Source organism: Diabrotica undecimpunctata, chromosome 7 (genome assembly GCF_040954645.1).
Source record: "Diabrotica undecimpunctata isolate CICGRU chromosome 7, icDiaUnde3, whole genome shotgun sequence".
NCBI classification, from domain to species: Eukaryota; Metazoa; Arthropoda; class Insecta; order Coleoptera; family Chrysomelidae; genus Diabrotica; species Diabrotica undecimpunctata.
The window spans coordinates 49787078-49805486 of NC_092809.1; the positions used below are offsets into that span (position 1 = coordinate 49787078).

An 18409-nucleotide genomic window follows, 5' to 3' on the forward strand; every position below is an offset into this window, starting at 1 on the left:
TTGACGAAGACCTCCAAATTCCACATATGAATTTCGCACCAAAGTAACATTCCATGGCCGCGTGCCGCAAAGGACCAATAGAAAAGTCCTATATAGTATATACTATTTGCACACCACTATCCACACACCACTATCCTACATAATAGTGGTGTGCAAATTGCAAAGCAAGCACAAAAAAGGTTGATAGACCTTTGGCTAGAATAAAATACGACTACATCAGAAAAATAATAAACGAAAACAAAAATCATGGAAAATATATGATAAAAATAAAACATTAAATAATTTCGATAAAAATATTTCAGGTTTGTTTGAGAAATGTGCCTGATTTAGTCGCAGTAAAAGCGCATTAACTCGATAGCTATCAACCGGTAGAGCAGGCAGTATTCCGAAAAGGTTACAGTACAGCAGATCATCTTCTTACACTCAGAGCTCTAATAGAGAAAGCCAATGAATATCACTTGAACTTATATATTGGCTTCGTTGATTATGAAAAGGCCTTCGACTCCATAGAACTTTGGGCAATAGAGGGAGCTATGAACAACTGCAGGATAGACTCCCGATACAGAATGCTCATACACAATATTTACAAGAAAGCTACAATGAAAATACAAGTTGATGCGGAAACCAAAGATATACCAATCAACAGAGGAGTTCGCCAGGGAGATGTTATCTCACCAAAGCTATTCACACTTGGACTTGAAGACGTGTTCAAAGACATTAACTGGGCAGATAAGGGAGTAAATGTTAATGGAAGAAAACTGAGTCATTTAAGATACGCTGATGACATTTTAATATTCGCTACAAGTTTCGAAGAACTACAGACCGCGATGACGCAACTATTTCAAGCTTCGGAAAAAGTAGGTCTTAAGATGAACTTGGAAAAAACAAAAATAATGACAAATACACCGAACATTCGAGAAATATCATTGAACGACATAAATTTAGAAACAGTAAGCGAATATATCTACCTGGGACAGATAATGAAAATTAACAAAGAAAATCAAACTGCCGAAATTACCAGAAGAATAAGGTTAGCGTGGGCAGGATTTGGAAAACTGAGTTGGATCTTGAAAAGAAAAATAGAACAGTATTTGAAAACCAGAATTTACGATCAGTGTATCCTCCCTATACTCACGTATGGTTCACAGACGTGGACACTCACTAAGTCCAATATGGATAAAATAGGAAAAGTACAAAGAGCGATGGAAAGATCAATGCTCGGGGTGAGAATTATAGACAAAAAAACAAACAAATGGATTAGAAGCAAAACCAAAGTAAAAGACGCAGGAGAACATGCTGCCAAATTAAAATGGAGCTTCGCAGGACACAATGCCCAACTGAAGGATAAGAGATGGAACCACGAAATACAACAGTGGAGGCCATGGTTAGAAAAGAGAAGAAGAGGAAGACCACAAATGAGATGTGCTGATGACATTAAGAAGATTGAAGGACACAACTGGAAGCAAGTGGCGCAAAATAGAAGACACTGGATTGATTTGGAGGAGGCCTATGTCCAAACTTGGATTACTTAAGGCTGAAGAAGAAGAAGAAAAGCGCATTATCATACTGCTTGTATGCCTACTTTTTATACTGATAGAATTGAAAGAAAAAGGGGTCGTTCAGCATGTGAAGACACTAAAAATTTTATTAATTATCTTATTACCTTATATATTATAAGATTTTCTATGATATAAATGTAATTAGAATTTAATAAACTTTTTTAGTGAAAAAAAAATACGGCAGTCATATTTTTTAGATCCTTTCAATCAAATCTTTAATATTTAGAAAATCAAGTATAGAGAACAAATCAATATTTTAAATAAAAAAAATTACAGTATATTTGGGATATAAAAAGGTAAATATTCACCAGATTTCATGAATTTTTTTGTGTAAGTTAAATTAAAAATCCAAAACCTGGGTTATTTGAATTTTTCGAATGAATTTTTGAGGTTATGTCGAAAAAGAGTAAATTAAAAAAGTGATAACTCTTTTTATTACCTATAATTTATTTTTCCTTTAATTTATGTAATATTTTTTTATTTTTACTAGGGGTTGCATCCTATTACTATATTTTTTGTCTCAAAAATTATCGGCCCTGGCCTATAAATGAAAATTGAAAATATGCAAGTCGGAGAATAAAATTTGAATTTTAATAACTTTTTTTTTTTAAATTAAAATCGGATAACTTCACTTAATTAAACTGGTGCATCCACAATATCGAGGCAAATAATGATTGGAAACTAAGATTTTACAAATTAGGATTTTGAAAAAACTATTCGTCCGACAGCGTCTACCTCACGCATCTTTAAACAACAAATTGTACATCTAAATTACCGGTTATTTACCGGTTATTTACCTTTAAAAGGTTCCAAGTTGTGAATTTTTCAAAAAATGATCGATTTTAACGGTTTTTTCAATTTGTCTCTGCGAAAAATGCATCTATTAGTTTAAAAAAAAAAGATTGGTTTTTTTTGAGTGTCTACAAAAGTCCAATTGACAGTATTACGATTATATTACTATTACGACATTAAGATTTTTCACTCTAAACGAGAATATCATAATTTTTTTTAGATTTTTTCCTATAGAATTCAGGAAAAAGATAATTTGTTTACTCATTTTGGTTTTTTATGTTCTCTACGAACTACGAACACAAGGACTTATATCAATGTAAGATGACTAATAAGGCAATCGGCCGTAGTACAATCGGTATAGAACATACGGCTTCCAGAGAAGAAGAAAAAGACATAATATGTCGAGAAAATGAAGTTAATGATAAACAATACATTCTATAAGCATAACCTTGTTATCAATCATAATTACTTTCATGAAACATCAAACAATCAGTTAGATATAATTTCTGACATATATGTAACGATTGCTTTAAACCTAAAATCCAATATTGTTGATATACTAATTAATATTTTGATGTTTATAGCAATTTCTTTCATTATTTGCAATATCAATTGCTTATCTTTTTTATGACATTCTATGAAAACAAAGGATTATAAATTAAAATTATTTTTATCTGTATAAAATTCGTTAGATAAAGGTTAGAAACAATAAAAAAACTTACTTGAAATTGCACTTCTTGCATTTGAATAACGTTCTCTTGCTCTCACTATTGTTTCTTTTCTTGTCTAATACTTCGGTAACAAATGTCCCATCGGCGATCTTCAAAGCCGGGGGTCCTCTCAACGGCGAATTGTTCTTCATCAACGGACTAAAGTCATTGTTGTTTGGAATCTTATTTAACTTAGGTAGGTCAGTTTTGCTGGTCGAAGGTGAGGAATTTCTGTCGTGATGTTTTGGTCGAGTGCCGCAGCCACCACTTGTGTCCATGCACTGTTCGCTCGTTACAGGAATTTCTGTCAGGTACTTATTGTATTTGGTATAGTTTCTTCTGCCTGTTTCGTCAGTCATCAAAACTTTAGCTTGCTCGTGAGCTTGGTCCCGGACTGATTTAAGTTTAATATGTTTTGTGATGTCCCATCGCCAATTGGACCGGTAAGCACATAAGGAACACTCGAAGGGCTTTTTGTTCAAGTGGCCCACGATGTGAACGTGGAAACGAGATGCCGTCGAAGCCCAAAATGTACAATGAGGACACTTAAAGACACGTTTGTGTTGAGCCACTGAAATGTCATTACCATGCGTAGGGATTTTTTCCGTACTAGCGAGTGGTGAATGATGAATACTGTTCGGAGTTACAGATTCTTGACCTAAGCCGCTATTTTCACTGTCCAGTGGAGATTGAGTGCGAATTGAAAGATCTAAGGAAACATTGTCGTCTACTTTATCTTCGGTGTATTCGTAATTCGAATCATCTACTTCAATATCCATTGGTACCACGATATCATTCCAAACGAAGACTTTATTCTCCATTGGATGAGGCTTCATATCCATTTCATCTTTTCCTTCGTCTATCCTTAGTTCTCCTTCATTATCCGACTCTTCTTCTTCTTTTGGCTCCAGCAGATCTTGGGCTTTTCTAGCTTCTGGGCATGTTTGAAGATGATTGTATAAATCTGTGCTAGATTTACACCGTTGTCTACAGAATTGACATCTAGAAGAACTTTTACTATACGGAATAATAAAATGGTTTTTGTTGGTTTCCTTTCCACAAGATTTTTGATGTTTGACGTGTTCGGTAAGGCACTTGCTTTCGTGATTGCAATTATTACAAACTAAATTACTGTTTCCTAGTGTGCCCAATTCTAATTTTTCCCTAAGGTTATCGAAAAATGAAGCATTTTTCTGTTTAAAAACATCAGTTATCTTATTATTCTTATTTGAGGTATTATTGTTATTGTACAAAGCAGCAGGTATGAGATCAGGTACTTTGGGAGTAGACGATTTGAAGACGTCTTCGGACCCGAAAAGAGAGGCGAAGTCTTTAAGAACACTGTTAGAACTTTTGGCGCAAATATCGTTTATGTCTTTTTGACTCATGACCGGTTCTGTATATTCTGGCACTTCCAATTTGGGTTTCTTAGGTAGAGAGTTTTGCGATAGAATAGGAATAAGGTTGGGCACCGGCCGTGGCTTCTTAATCATCGGTCTGTTTTCTTCTCGGTCGATGTTGTGGGCTTTCTTCTCGTGCTTGGCCATCTCACTATCCCAAGCTGTCTTGAAATTGCAATATTTACACTTATTTTTGAAATATATCTTGCCATTGGCGTGGTGAATTATATCTTCGGGATTGATGAAATCAGATTCTTTGCCATCGATGTTGAATTTTTTCGATGGTGTCTTCACCTTCAACTTTTTGTCCTCGATGTCACCTGGCACTGGCGAGAGCGATTCACTTTTGACCTGCAACACAAAAAGAACGCGATGTTAGTGCGACACATAAAACATTTTTAACTAGACCGATTAGCAAATAACAAGAACCACGAAACCGTTCCACCCAAAGCAAAGATCGGTGTGGTGTGTTGTGTTACTATCACATCGTGCCAGAGGTACTGCACATATTAGAAACGCGTCATGATAAGCGATATCAGCAGGTAAGGCGCACCTATGCGAAAGTATCACCGTTCTAGGTATTATAGTTTGGAACAGGACCGTATTGAAATATTTCGTAAATACGACAATTCCATTTTTTGACGATACATGTTCAGTTTGTTGGATTTTTTCAAATAGTTAAGAAATTCAAAGGATAATTAATTATGGAAAAATATGCAGTTTGTAGGTTCTATTTTATATCGAAATTAAAAATTCGAAAAAAAATTTTTATCTTAAAATTGGATAAATTTTAAGTTTGCATTTAACTTTTTTTTTAAATTGTGAAGTTAAATCCAGATTTTTACTGTTTTGTTATTTTTTATTTGTGTGAGTAAATTCTGCTTCTTTATTGGCGATTTGGCGACAGGCTGTCACTCCATTCAGTGCGTAGTCAGCCGATACTTCTTTCCGTTTGCTGATTTATCTCTTGCTATTTTGACAATTCTGGTCTCCTTCATTTTACCTGTATGATTATGCTACTTTTACTTTCTGTTTCTCACCGTATTTCCTGTAATTCTTCGCTGTATTCTCATAATGAATGAAGATCATGATTTTAAGAAACCCCGACAATGGATATATGAAACGGCTAATAAGTCAATTTATTGGGATTAAAGGTCCGCATGTTACTGGAGGGAAGTATCTTCACAGTTATTTACCAACAACTGCTTGGTGTGATCATAAGATTGGTTGTTATTTTGCTGAGGAGAAAACTAGCATGTAGTTAGTGCATGCAAAATTTGCTAATGCGTAAGCAGTGGTTTTTGACATATAGCAAAATAAGTTTAACAGGAAAAAGCTCCATAAAATCAGTATATGATCATTGTCGTATAACGTCTTCATTTGGTATATCATTGAGAATTAAATTTTTGTAAGAAAACCGCTGGTTTAGGGAATATATAGCGTTTCCATACGTCACCCTAGATACATTTTAAACATTAGATTTTATATGAATTTTTATAGTTCATTCCGTTTATTAATTTACCTATTTTTGTCCAGTTAGAAACCTTGGTTGGACATTTTTTGAGAAAATTCTTTCTGCAAGTTTACCGTAGATATTCTACCATTTTGATTGTTTGTCAAAAGCTCCGCGTTCGTCTACTTATATTCCCTCACTTATAGTTCTCTCTCTACATTTTTAAACAAGTTTAAAATAGAGCACGAATTTACAAGAAGTGCGAGTTCCAGATGAGCGACACTCAATTCGGATTTCGAAACGGATTGGGAACACGAGAGGCTCTTTTTGCTTTAAATGTGTTAACGCAACGATGCAGAGACATGAATGTAGATGTATATGCATGTTTTATTGACTATCGAAAAGCATTTGACTGCGTTAACCATCAAAAGATGATCGAAATTCTGAGAACAACTGGAGTTGACGAACAAGACTTGCGAATTATCTCAGAACTATACTGGCACCAAACGGCAACAATTGAAATAGAGCACACAACATCCGAAGACACACAAATCCGACGAGGTGTGAGACAGGGTCGCGTCTTATCACCGCTACTCTTTAATTTGTATTCGGAGTCTATATTCAGAGAAGCATTAGACGAGGTCCAAGGCCGAAGTAAGATTAACGGAATCAGCATAGACAACATCAGATATGTTGATGATACCGTCTTAATAGCAAGCAACGCACAAGAACTACAAAATATAATAAATGCGGTAGTTCACCACAGCGAAATGTTCGGTTTACATCTAAACGTTTCCAAAACTAAAACTTTAGTATTTTCAAAGACACCAATAAACGTACAGGTGTATGCCAAGGGTCAAATAATAGAACAGGTAAATTCCATAAAATATTTGGGAACAAATATCAATAGTCAGTGTAATCCAAAAAAAGAAATCCTATCAAGAATCGAACAAGCAAGGAAAACATTCATGAGCATTAAAACATTTTTTACAAGATCAGACCTTAGTCTACAGCTTAGAATCCGAATGATCAGATGTTACGTTTTTTCTGTCTTACTGTATGGCTGTGAAAGTTGGACAATGGACTCCGAAATAGAAAAAAGAATAGATGCCTTTGAGATGTATATATACAGACGAATGTTGAGGATTCCATGGGTACAAAGAGTTACTAATGTTGAGGTACTTCGTCGCATGTGTAAACAAAAAGAATTACTAAGAATAATCAAAGAGAGGAAAATGCAATACTTGGGTCATGTGCTGAGAGGCGAAAGATATGAATTACTTCAAGTTATACTGGAAGGAAAAGTACAGGGCAAAAGATCAGTAGGAAGACGCCAGAACTCGTGGCTGAAAGACCTGAGGAGATGGTTCGACCGCTCATCCGCAGAGATCTTTCGCGCAGCAGTTTCCAAAACTACAATTGCCATTTGGATCGCCAACCTTCGAAAGGAGACGGCGCAATGAGAAGAAGAAGAAAATAGAGCACCTTTAGGGCAGCTAATCCAGAAATATGAGAATAAAGAAATAAACGCTCATATTATGTTATTAATTGATCTTTACAAAGCGTATGATAGAGTACCTCAAGGAAGTTTTTTTGTGCGCATTGAACGAGGCAGAAATTCCCGATTGGTAGTACATTCCTGAATGTTTATGTGAATGAAGGATCTGTATTTACTCCTTATTTATTCTCATGTGTTCGATAAGGCAAAAACAATTCCATGGTAGCATTCCTTAGTTTTTAAAATATGCTGATGATGTGGTGTTAGTAATACATATTGAAAAATTACTAGAATAAAGACTGAAACAGTGGAAACTAGCTCTTGAAGAAAAATATTAATAATTTTCCTTTCAAGATAGAGTTACTAATACAAATAAGATCTTAACTTAATAAGAACTTAAAGATCTTAAAATAAGATTTAATTGTGAAAAATGAAATTTATAGAATATACCAGGAACCAGATATCGTAAAACATATTAAGATAGGACGTCTGAGGTGGATAGGGCATGTAATAATGATGGAACAAAACGACCCAGCTAGAAAAACGCCCCTTGATACACCTATTGGTCAGAGAGGAAGACCCAAAACAAGGTTCGTTGATAACATTGATGAAGACATAAGAAATATGGGAATACGTGCTTGGCGGAGGAAGGCGATGGATAGGGACGACTGGAGAAAAATTCTTGAGAAGGTTAGGACCTACGCAGAGTTGTAAAGCCAGAATGATGATTGAACAAAAATGATGTGCTCTGTAACTAAAAATTCCAATGAAACCGATAAATATATAACACCGCTATAAGAATAGCTATGATGTATAGCAGTGAATGTTAAGCAATTAAAAGTAAAGAAGTCTATTTGATATTAATATGAGAGATAATATTAATTTATTTCTCTCTAGGTGCTATGTCTCTTGAAGGGAAGAAGAGAAAGGCCAAAGAAGACCTGACAAGAGGTTCAAATAAGCTATGTCTGTGAAAGGAATTGCTATTAGTATTAATACAGATACAAATTTACAGAGAAGTATAATTATGGAACTACGAGTAAGGACATAGTACATAGTGTAAATAATAGATTCAAGAAACAACAAATAATGACAGAAGAAATACAACAGCCTAAGGAACAAAGAAGGCAATACAAGGACAAGGCAGAAAAATGCAAAAAAATCAACTAGAAATATAAAAAAGGCTACGGAACAAGCGATCAACTATTGGTTATAAAAAATCTTATAGAAAGATGTACTGAATATAATAAAACCACTAGCTTTAATATTTGTGGATTATGAAAAGGCATTTGACAGCATAAATCAACAAAAAATGTTGGAAGCCTTGACAGAATGTCGAATTGACTATAAGTATATAAATATAATTAAACATATATACCAAAACGCAGCAGCTAGTTTTAGAGTGGGTGATCGTCAAACTCAGAAATTCCTGATACAACGTGGAGTACGTCAGGGGACACCATATCACCGAAACTGTTCACTGCACTTTTGGAATATATATGCAAAATGGCAAAATGACAGACAAGGGCATAAACATAAACGGAGAAAAGCTTAACCACCTGAGGTTTGCAGATGGACTTGTGCTATTAGCTGATAGGATATATTCTACTTATTGTAGTGCCTATCCGTTTCGGATGTTGGCGACTATCATGGCAATCTGTATTTTGCAAACTGCGGTTCTGAAGAGATTTGTGGTTGTTGTGTTGAACCACGTACGTAGATTTTTCAGCCACGAAATCCTTCGTCTTCCTGGTCCACGTTTTCCTTCTACTTTTCCTTGGAGAATTAATTGCAGCCACTCGGTTGCTGCAATTAATTCTTTCGCTGTTCCTCATGATGTAACCGAGGTATTCGATTTTGGCTATTTTTATTGTGGTTGACAACTCTTTTCATCTTTGCATTCTTAATAAAACGTCCTGGTTAGTAACGTAGTCGGTATAGGATATCTTCAGGATTCGACGATAAAGCCACATTTCGAAAGCCTTAATTTTCTTGCAGGTAGCTTCTGTGAGAGTCCACGACTCAGCTCCGTATAACAATATAGGAAAGATAGATAAGATAGATGAGGACAAAGAACTTTTAAATCAGTTCTACCTTTTCTCGCTAGAAGGAGGATTAAAAATAAATATATCTAAAATCCAGATGATGACAAAACTTGTTGTCAGCGAAGATATATGGGTAAGAACAAGATCTATAGACCATGTAATAGCCTATAAAAATCTAGGTCACGAGATTCGCAGAGGAAAAGATAATCAAACCGTTGAGCTTTTCCGTCGTATAACCTTTTAATATTCTACAGTTTTAGCGAATTACGGTCCATTTATTTTGTGATCATGACAACTTGCAAACTGAAGATTACAATTTATTTTTCTTGTAGCATATTTATGCATAACTGAGTACAGCCCTGTAAAGTAATCCCACAATTTCTAAGTGTCCTTCGTTAAATTAGAACAAAACTAAACTTCCTAGACTAACATTAGAGATTACGATAAACGATGATTAGGTGTAGGAATACACGAAATAAGCAAACATCCACGTCTTCGCTTATTGTGTCACCGATCTGCAGATTCTGGTGGATGCAACGGGCTAGTTCCGATGACGTGTTCCCCATAAATAAATAATTTATGGTGGTTCTTAAACTAGTTCATAAAATTGCTTGTTGCTGATTGATTTTGACCTGTTTACGGGAAAAGGCAATCGTAAAGTTCGTATAGTTTTTGTTTTATTACAACGATGACATGTTTTTTACTTAAAACATGCTGTGATTTACAATAATTGTATTTATATATATTAGAGGCGGTACAAATTATTTAGGTTAATGTAATGTATATATATATATATATATATATATATATATATATATATATATATATATATATATATATATATATATATATATATATATATATATATATATATATATATATATATATATATATATATATATCTTTGTTACCGTAATAAAATTAAGTTTGCAAAGTTAAATCCTCCAATTTTTTACAATAACTTCTTCCTTTCTTGCTATGTTTTCTTTCTTGTCTTGTTTCCTTTAACTTCTTCTCCGATCTTTATATTCTTACAGACATTAGTTACACTGAAAGCTATCTTAGTAGATAAAATCAGAGGAACTAACAAACAGTAACAACAGTAACAATATAGAATCGATAATCTATGGAGTACATTAAAAAATACCTTCAACACGACAAAGGACCAACATTTGAAAACAAGCCAAACCCAGGAGGAAAGAATAGATGGCTCAGATATTTAAGGATTTGAGATTCAAGTTTTAAAAATAGTGGGAAACCAGAGAACTGATAACTGTTATCATTAATTCTGATGAGAAATATGGTATACCTAGGATATCTCCCAACACCAGTGATGAATAACTCCTAAAACTAATCTTCGCCGAAATTGATGTTAATACACTGACGGAAAAATCAATTGACAAAGAAAATATAAGAAAAACATTTTGTGAGGTTTGTCATTTAAAAATTAGGTTAATACATATATACTATTGAGATATATGACCAGCAGTTGCAAGATCTAAAGATGTAGCAGCAGTTGAAATGTATATATCATATCACGTATACCATATCATCATGATCAGTTGGCGCTACAGTCCTCCGTGAGCCCTGGTCTGCCTCAAAACATTCTTTCATCCTTCCCTATCGAGGTTCTGTCTCCTCCATCCTCTTACTCCAGTCTCCCTTAAATCGTCCTGCACATCGTCCACATACCTGAGTTTAGGTCGCCCGCTTCTTCTTTTTCCGACCGGTCATTTTAGACGGTTATTTTGATGGGTTTCACCAATCTGCATCATCATGCAGATGCGATCTGCATCCCCAAAAAATCTATAGAGTTCGAAATTATATCGCCTTCACAGACCCTGTTCGTTACCTTCGCCATATACGGTCCCCAATCAGGTAACTCCCCGGAAACTCTTTATCTCGGTTCGTCATTACCCTTGTTTCTGATCCGTAAGTGAGCACTGGGCGTATTGTTTTATAAAGTTTGCACTTTGTTACTCTTGACAGATTTCTCGCTCTAAGTTGAGGGCCTAGGCCAAAATAACAGCGGTTAGCCACGCATATTCTTTTTCATATTTCTTTGGATGTGTTGTTTTTGCAGTCAACCAGTGGCTCTGGCTTCTACTAGTAGCAGAACTCTTCCACCGTTTCTATAGTTTCACCTCTAAGTTATTTTATTAAATTCTAGATACAGCAGGCATATATTTAGTTTTCTGGGAGTTAATTAGAAGTCCGATGTTTTCTGCGGCATTTTTAATACGTATGAAAGCCTAAACTGCTTTATTTCGGGTTCTTCCAATGATCACAATATCATCAGCATATGCCATTATTTGTATACTGCGGGTATATATTATATAGAAAAGAACAATAGAAAATTAACTGAAATATTTTAGAATAATAACTTACCATTGAACGAAGTAAATAGTGTAGCAAGGAAAAAGAGAAGAGAATGGAATAACCTGATAAACGAGATCGAACGGAACACAACAGGTGATACGTGAGATTCGAAGCCCCGCTATCAATAATTTTTGCAACTGAACACCCCAGGGGGCCTCGCGATCATGACTAAAATACGAAGAGTGTTATTTGTATCTTCTGTCTTATCAATTTCTACAAACAATCTTGAACAATGGTATTCACACGTAAATCCGACAAGTTACAACACAACGAGCTACGGAATGGGAATAAGTTTGAGACAGATTTAGAAATGAATAAAGGTAAAAAAATCCCTGAAACGAGCGTTGTGTTCTGCATATAAAAATGACCGGTCTAAAAGTGAGGATTCCCTTAGCTGCAATGAGAGCTATATGAATGATGATTAATGGCATCAAATAATAAAATTATTTTTAATCATGTTATTACTCAAATACAATATAAATATAAATAAAATTAAAACCAGTAAGATAAAACGGATGCTTATCAAAACAGTTGTTTTTTATCATTAGGAAGTTGGAAGTAGAAACTAGGGCTAATTTTTTGCATGGTGAGCTAACTGCTATCAAAAAACTTGAGATAAGTTTTTGATACTCTTTTGATCTTGTCCGCCTTTCGGTATTTTTAAAAGAATGTGTATCTATTACGCTGGTCCTGTTAATAATTTCAAATTTAAAATAAAAATTATAAGTAATTGATGGAAGACTATATTTTTATGCTTTCTTCGGTAAAAACTATCTTAAAAATTGCCGGAATTCTAAGCGCATTAGCGAATCGACAAATTTAGATATATATCTACTCATAACGATGTATATTATCTAGTTATACACATGAATGAAACAATATAACTACAATAATTGTTTACGTCGATTTCCAAAAGGGAGATTTGGTAACGATGTTCGATGAAAATAAATGAGATTTTTCAGAGTACAGTATAAACTCTGTATACTTTAGAAAACACGTTTTAATTTTTTTTGGAAATATGTTTAGGTGTAGGGGTCAAAATTTTTTTTAATCGGATGCTTTTTAATATAGAACAATATGGTATTTTTATTTTTGAAATATCGCTGGGGTATTTTTCACTATCTTAACTTTTAATCTTTCAAATATTGCTTTAAAAAGCAGCATTTGAAAGATTATAAGTTTAAATTTTGACAAATAAAATTGTGCGCTGGTGCACCAGCCAGTTGGCGGGCACTAACCGGTGGATAAAGTCGTCCCTCTTTCGAGCAGGGAAGATTATGGTCCCCTTTAGGTGAGATCCTATAACATTGACCTTGTATAGTACATATAACCATGATTGCCATTTAATTCAAAGGTTTTTACACCTATATCAGTGACTGTTTTGTAATTTTTGACCAACTGTATAGTATTCCACTCCAATTCATTTGCTGTACGAGTGAGGAGTATGCTACTAAAGAAATTTGAGATTAACCTTAATTTAAGAAAATGTTTTTTGAAGGTTTCTTTATGAAAAACTTTCCAATGTGTTTCAGTAATCCGTACACGAATTTTCCTTCATTGTAGTCAAATATACACAAATCTTTTAAGAAGACTTAGGGAAAGCGCCCAAGAAACTGGCGTGACAAGTGGCAACTAGTAAATAGCGCGTGTCTAGCATGTTACTTAAAATATATATATATATATATATATATATATATATATATATATATATATATATTTCGGGATTCTACAGTATTCACTGCCTTCCCTCGCTCAACCGTTTCCATCTTTCTCTGTTGTTCCATTCTCCATCGTTTAGGCCTCTCTTACTCATGGCGTCGTCTACTTCGTTCCCTCCAGGATTTTCGGGGTCGTCCTATTTTCCTCCTTCCTATGGGGCTCCATTCGGTTATTCTCTTTATCCATCTGCTGTCGCTAGTTCTTCTTACATGTCCATACCACTTTAGTCTTTTTTGTTCTATATATGTTAGTATGTCTGTTTCTATTGATGTTCTTTGCTTTATTTCGTCATTACTTCTCCTATCCATTCTTGTTACTCTGCAGCATCTTCGCAGGCATTCCATCTCTGTTGGTACTATCTTACTGCTGTTTTTCTTGTTTATGATCCAATTTTCAGCCCCATATGTCATAATATTTCGCACTAATGTTTTATAAATCTGCGTTTTTGTCTTCATATTTAGGTGTCTATCCCACCATACTGAGTTAAGTTGTCGGATTGCTGTTCTTGTTTGTCCTAATCTTTGTGTAATTTCTTCCTCTGTTGTTGCCTTTTTCATGATTATAAACCCCAGGTATTTGAATTTATCCTTTCCTTTGATTGTTACGTTGTCATCAATCTGTAGATCTTCTATGTCTTCTTCACTTGTAGATAGGTACTCTGTTTTCGCGAGGTTAATATCTAGGCCAGCCTTGGTATATTCTTCTTGTAGTTTCTTCATCATGTAGCTGAGGTCGTCTTGGTCTTGTACAATCACTACTTGATCGTCTGCAAAGCTTAACGTATATAGGTATTCGTTCCGAACCGGTACTCCCATGCCTTCGCATTTTCTTTTCCATGTAGTCAAGGCTTGCTCTAAGTATATTTTGAATAGGGTTGGAGATGTGGAACAACCCTGCAGGAGTCCTTTTGTTGTGGTGAAGTCTCCTATAATTCTTGTTCCCATTTTAATGGACACTTTATTTTCTTTATACAGAGCTTTTGTAGCTTCTATGAGTTCCGTCTGTATTTCGAATTTGTACATTGCCTCCCATAGTTCTGACCTTGGTACAGAGTCATACGCCTTTCTCAGGTCCACAAATGCCAAGTGTATATCTCTATTTTTTGCTTTTTTCTTTTCCAACTTAATATGTAACCAATGCAAAAGAAGTATTCAGCGCACACCAACATGACAGTGACAGTGGCGTCATGCAGCTTGTTACGCCACGTCGCTAAAAATAGAGCTTCTTCTACTTTTTGCAACGTGCTACTTGCATTTTCTATGTGTGTTTGTTGAAAAATATAAATATGGAAAACAGTCCAGAATTCAATATTCGTTTTGTCTCATTAATTGAGGAATTTTTAGGTATCTATGACAATACAAGTCAGTCATTCACAGTTATTCATCAATAACTTTTTTGATTAGCCGATCTCTTTTAATTCTTCAGTGGCTAAAAACATGACATGTTTTTATTTTCATGTTCAATTTTTATCTAGATATTTTAAACACGACCAGACTTACAGAGTTTTGTCTAGACCAGAGTCAGACCTCACAAGCTGGTGTAAAACTAATCCGTTTAACCTAAAATTAAGCCGATATATTTTTTAATAGCTCATCTATCTGACATTTTCGTAATCAAAAATAAACTGCATAAAATGTTTCCGTTCTAAAAAAATTTTGTTAGCTTGTATTGTAAAACCATAATGTTTACAATAATAAAACGATTTGTTACGATATTTATTAGAACAAAAAAAAAAAAACGAACAAGACCACAGCTGAAGGCTAAAAAGACTAAGCTAAAAACACCGTTTTACTAGAATACCTTATTTTTATTTACCTATTTAGGCATATGTATGCATAAAGCTATAAAACACAGTGGTCATTCTGCCAAGGCTGATTAAAAAAATTACATGGTCTATATCTTATTTCTACTGCACCATTTGTTGGCATGCGATACCTCCCTCCTTGTATTGGATAATTATTGGCTATAATTTGTTCTTTCAATTAAAATGTGATATTAGTAAAAACTCCATGATGAACACGTATAAAATTGTGTAGCACACAAATAGCTTGAAGGATGCAGTCAATCTTGTCAATATTTGCAACATATTAACGTCTCCAATACTCTGAACATTGAAGTTAGCAAACCAAATACGCACTCAATAGATCTTCGCCCTTTAGAAAGTCTGTAATTAAATATTCGTTTGTCATTTGTTAATTGTCTTCTGGGATATGATTTCATGACACGATCTGAGATTAGAAAAGTTTTGTCTGCTATAAAATAGTAAGGAAAACTTGCATTATCATTTTCTCCTGACAACGGTTTAGGTTCGGGAAGATTAAGTTGGTCGCTAACTACAGCTTTTCCAAATGCACTTTCTTTGAATGCTCTGCCATCACTATTTCTTCCATATTCCTTAATATCAACCGACAACAATAGCCCGTCTGTGTCAGCCACAGCTAACAATACAATAAAAAAATATCCTTTGTACTTAAAGTATGCTGACCTAGATTTCAGTGGGCTTTAATCCTGATATGCTTTCCATCAATAAAGCAACAGCAATTAGGCAAATTCCAAAGTTCCCAGTATCTACTCGCTGTTTTAAGCCATAATTCTCTTGTTGGTTTGGTCAGATATTTTGGCTGGAGTACTGTCCAAATACTATAATAGTATTCGCCGGATACGTATTTAATATACATCAAATCCACTATGCCCTTGAATCTCTTTCCAATAAGGGTTTACTCAAAACTGACGTTGCAGACAAGTTTTGTTCATATTGTTTACGTTTAAAAGCGTTAGCATAACTTCATCCTCAGAGGACGAAATTATGAATTTTGAAAAAACTAGCCTTTTTAATGGCATGCCACTTTAGTGTGCGTTACCTGCTATGTCACTGCCATGTTATATATCATGCCAGTTTGGTGGGCGCTCTCGCTGAATGCAGTTTATGAAATTATTAACTATACAAATATTTTACATTACATAAACCTTACTCATTCAGCTGCTATCGATCATAAATGAAAAATTTCATTACGGAAATACATTTTTTAGTATAAAATATAGTGCTGTTTCATTTTTTTTATTTATAGACGACTCATTTAAATACTATTCATTAGACATATTGCAAATGGTATTTTCGTAGTATTTTGTTAATCTATTCATGTGTCAAAACATTGATTAGATATCCATAATTATGTCTCATAATCGTCTGGAATTCGCAATAGTTGCTACAGCAGCAAACAGTTGCCTCTTCTATCAACTAATCCTTTTGTCAGTTATTAAATATACTAATTTATCAGTATATACAGGGTGTTTCAAAAAGAGGTAACCCTGCCTCTAGGGTAGGTAAAAAACTGAAAAATAATTGGGGTTTGCTTAGTAAAAAATTTTTGTAACGCCATCCGTTTTCAAGATATAGGGCGTTGAAGAAAAAAAAAATTTACGCATTTTTTACGATTTTGCCGAAACTACTGGCAACATTGTAATGAAATTTTATACGAATATGTTTTGGAAGCTCATACATCCCATGAATTTGTTTTTATATCTGATTCTCATAGAGGGCGCTAGTTACACGGATCGTACTAAGTATTAGTCAATATAACTTTTTTAAGAGTATAATTATTAATCAAAATTTCAAGTAAACTTAAACATCATTCAATTTTACACGAAAAAGGTACTCTTGGTAAAACTCGATACTGTGTACCGTTTTCGGCATATTTTGATTTGAAAATTATGAAGTAATAATTGATGCTGGTATAAAATAGTTAGTAATTAAACAAAACTCACAAGAAGAAAATTAAATTAATGACTAAGAACATAAAATAAAATTTAATTACAGTAAGGGTTCAAACTGCCCTCCGTTTTCGCGAATACACAAGTCTATTCTTTTTTCTAAAGATTCCATTAACCTTCTAAACAGTAGGGGATCAGCTACGATGTCATTAAATTGACGTTGAATTCTTTCTTCCAATTCTTGGCGTGAATTTACCTCTGTAGCATAGACTTTTTTCTTAATATACGACCAAACTGCGTAGTCCAAAGGGTTAAAATCGCATGACCGAGGAGGCCAATGAATCGGAGCTTCTGCACCTCTACCAATCCATCGATTCGGAAAATGATTACTCTACCAATTACGACACCTTCTATTAAAGTGTGGTGGAGCTCCATCGTGCATAAAAAATAAAGATCTTCGATCGTTTAGCGTTAAATCTTCTAATATCTCGAATAAGGAATTGTTTAAAAAATCAAGATACATATCACCATTTAAATTTCCAGGTAAAATATGATAACCTATTAATTTGTTATCTAAAGTTGCTGCCCAAACATTAACTTTAAATGAGTGTTGGTAATGTTGTAATACCCTTTTGACTCGTGGATTCTCATCACACCAGTAGTGTGCATTATGGGAGTTAAACATACCTTGTCGCGTAAAGGTTGCCTCGTCCGTAAAAAGAATGCATTTTAAAAAATTTGGATTGTGGGCTGTCCTTTGTTGCAATGTTTCACAAAAATCCACTCTAACCGGTAGATTATCTGGCAAGAGCTCTTGGACTTGTCTGTAATGATTAGCATGTAATTGCTGTTCTTTCAGTATCCGCCAAGTACTTGAAGAAGAAGTATTTGTTTGTCTTGCTATATTCCTTACGCTAACTGTTGGATCTTGATCAAGTAAATTTAAAATATTATTTTCTTTATTAATTGTTCTTGTTGTTCTTGGTCTACCAGAATTTATTTTATTTGGTCTCACATTCCCAGTTTCTCGACAACGTTGTTCAACGGCTCTAAATGTTTTTTTACTTGGTAAGTTTCTTCTAGGAAACTTTTCTGCATAACGTGTCACAGCTGCACTAGAACATCCTAAACATTCGCCTAAGG

The 18409-nt window shown here is 34.4% G+C and overlaps 1 protein-coding gene across 7 annotated transcripts in view; it reads right to left on the bottom strand.

Annotated features, from left to right (window-relative positions):
* The window catches only part of LOC140445313 (uncharacterized), a 450063-nt gene that overhangs the window by 44628 nt on the left and 387026 nt on the right, over positions 1–18409 (bottom strand). For all 7 annotated transcript variants that reach the window (XM_072537278.1, XM_072537281.1, XM_072537283.1 and 4 more), the window contains one exon: positions 3074–4812. In XM_072537278.1, coding sequence (XP_072393379.1) covers positions 3074–4812 — 1739 coding nt within the window. The remainder of the gene's footprint in view (positions 1–3073; positions 4813–18409) is intronic.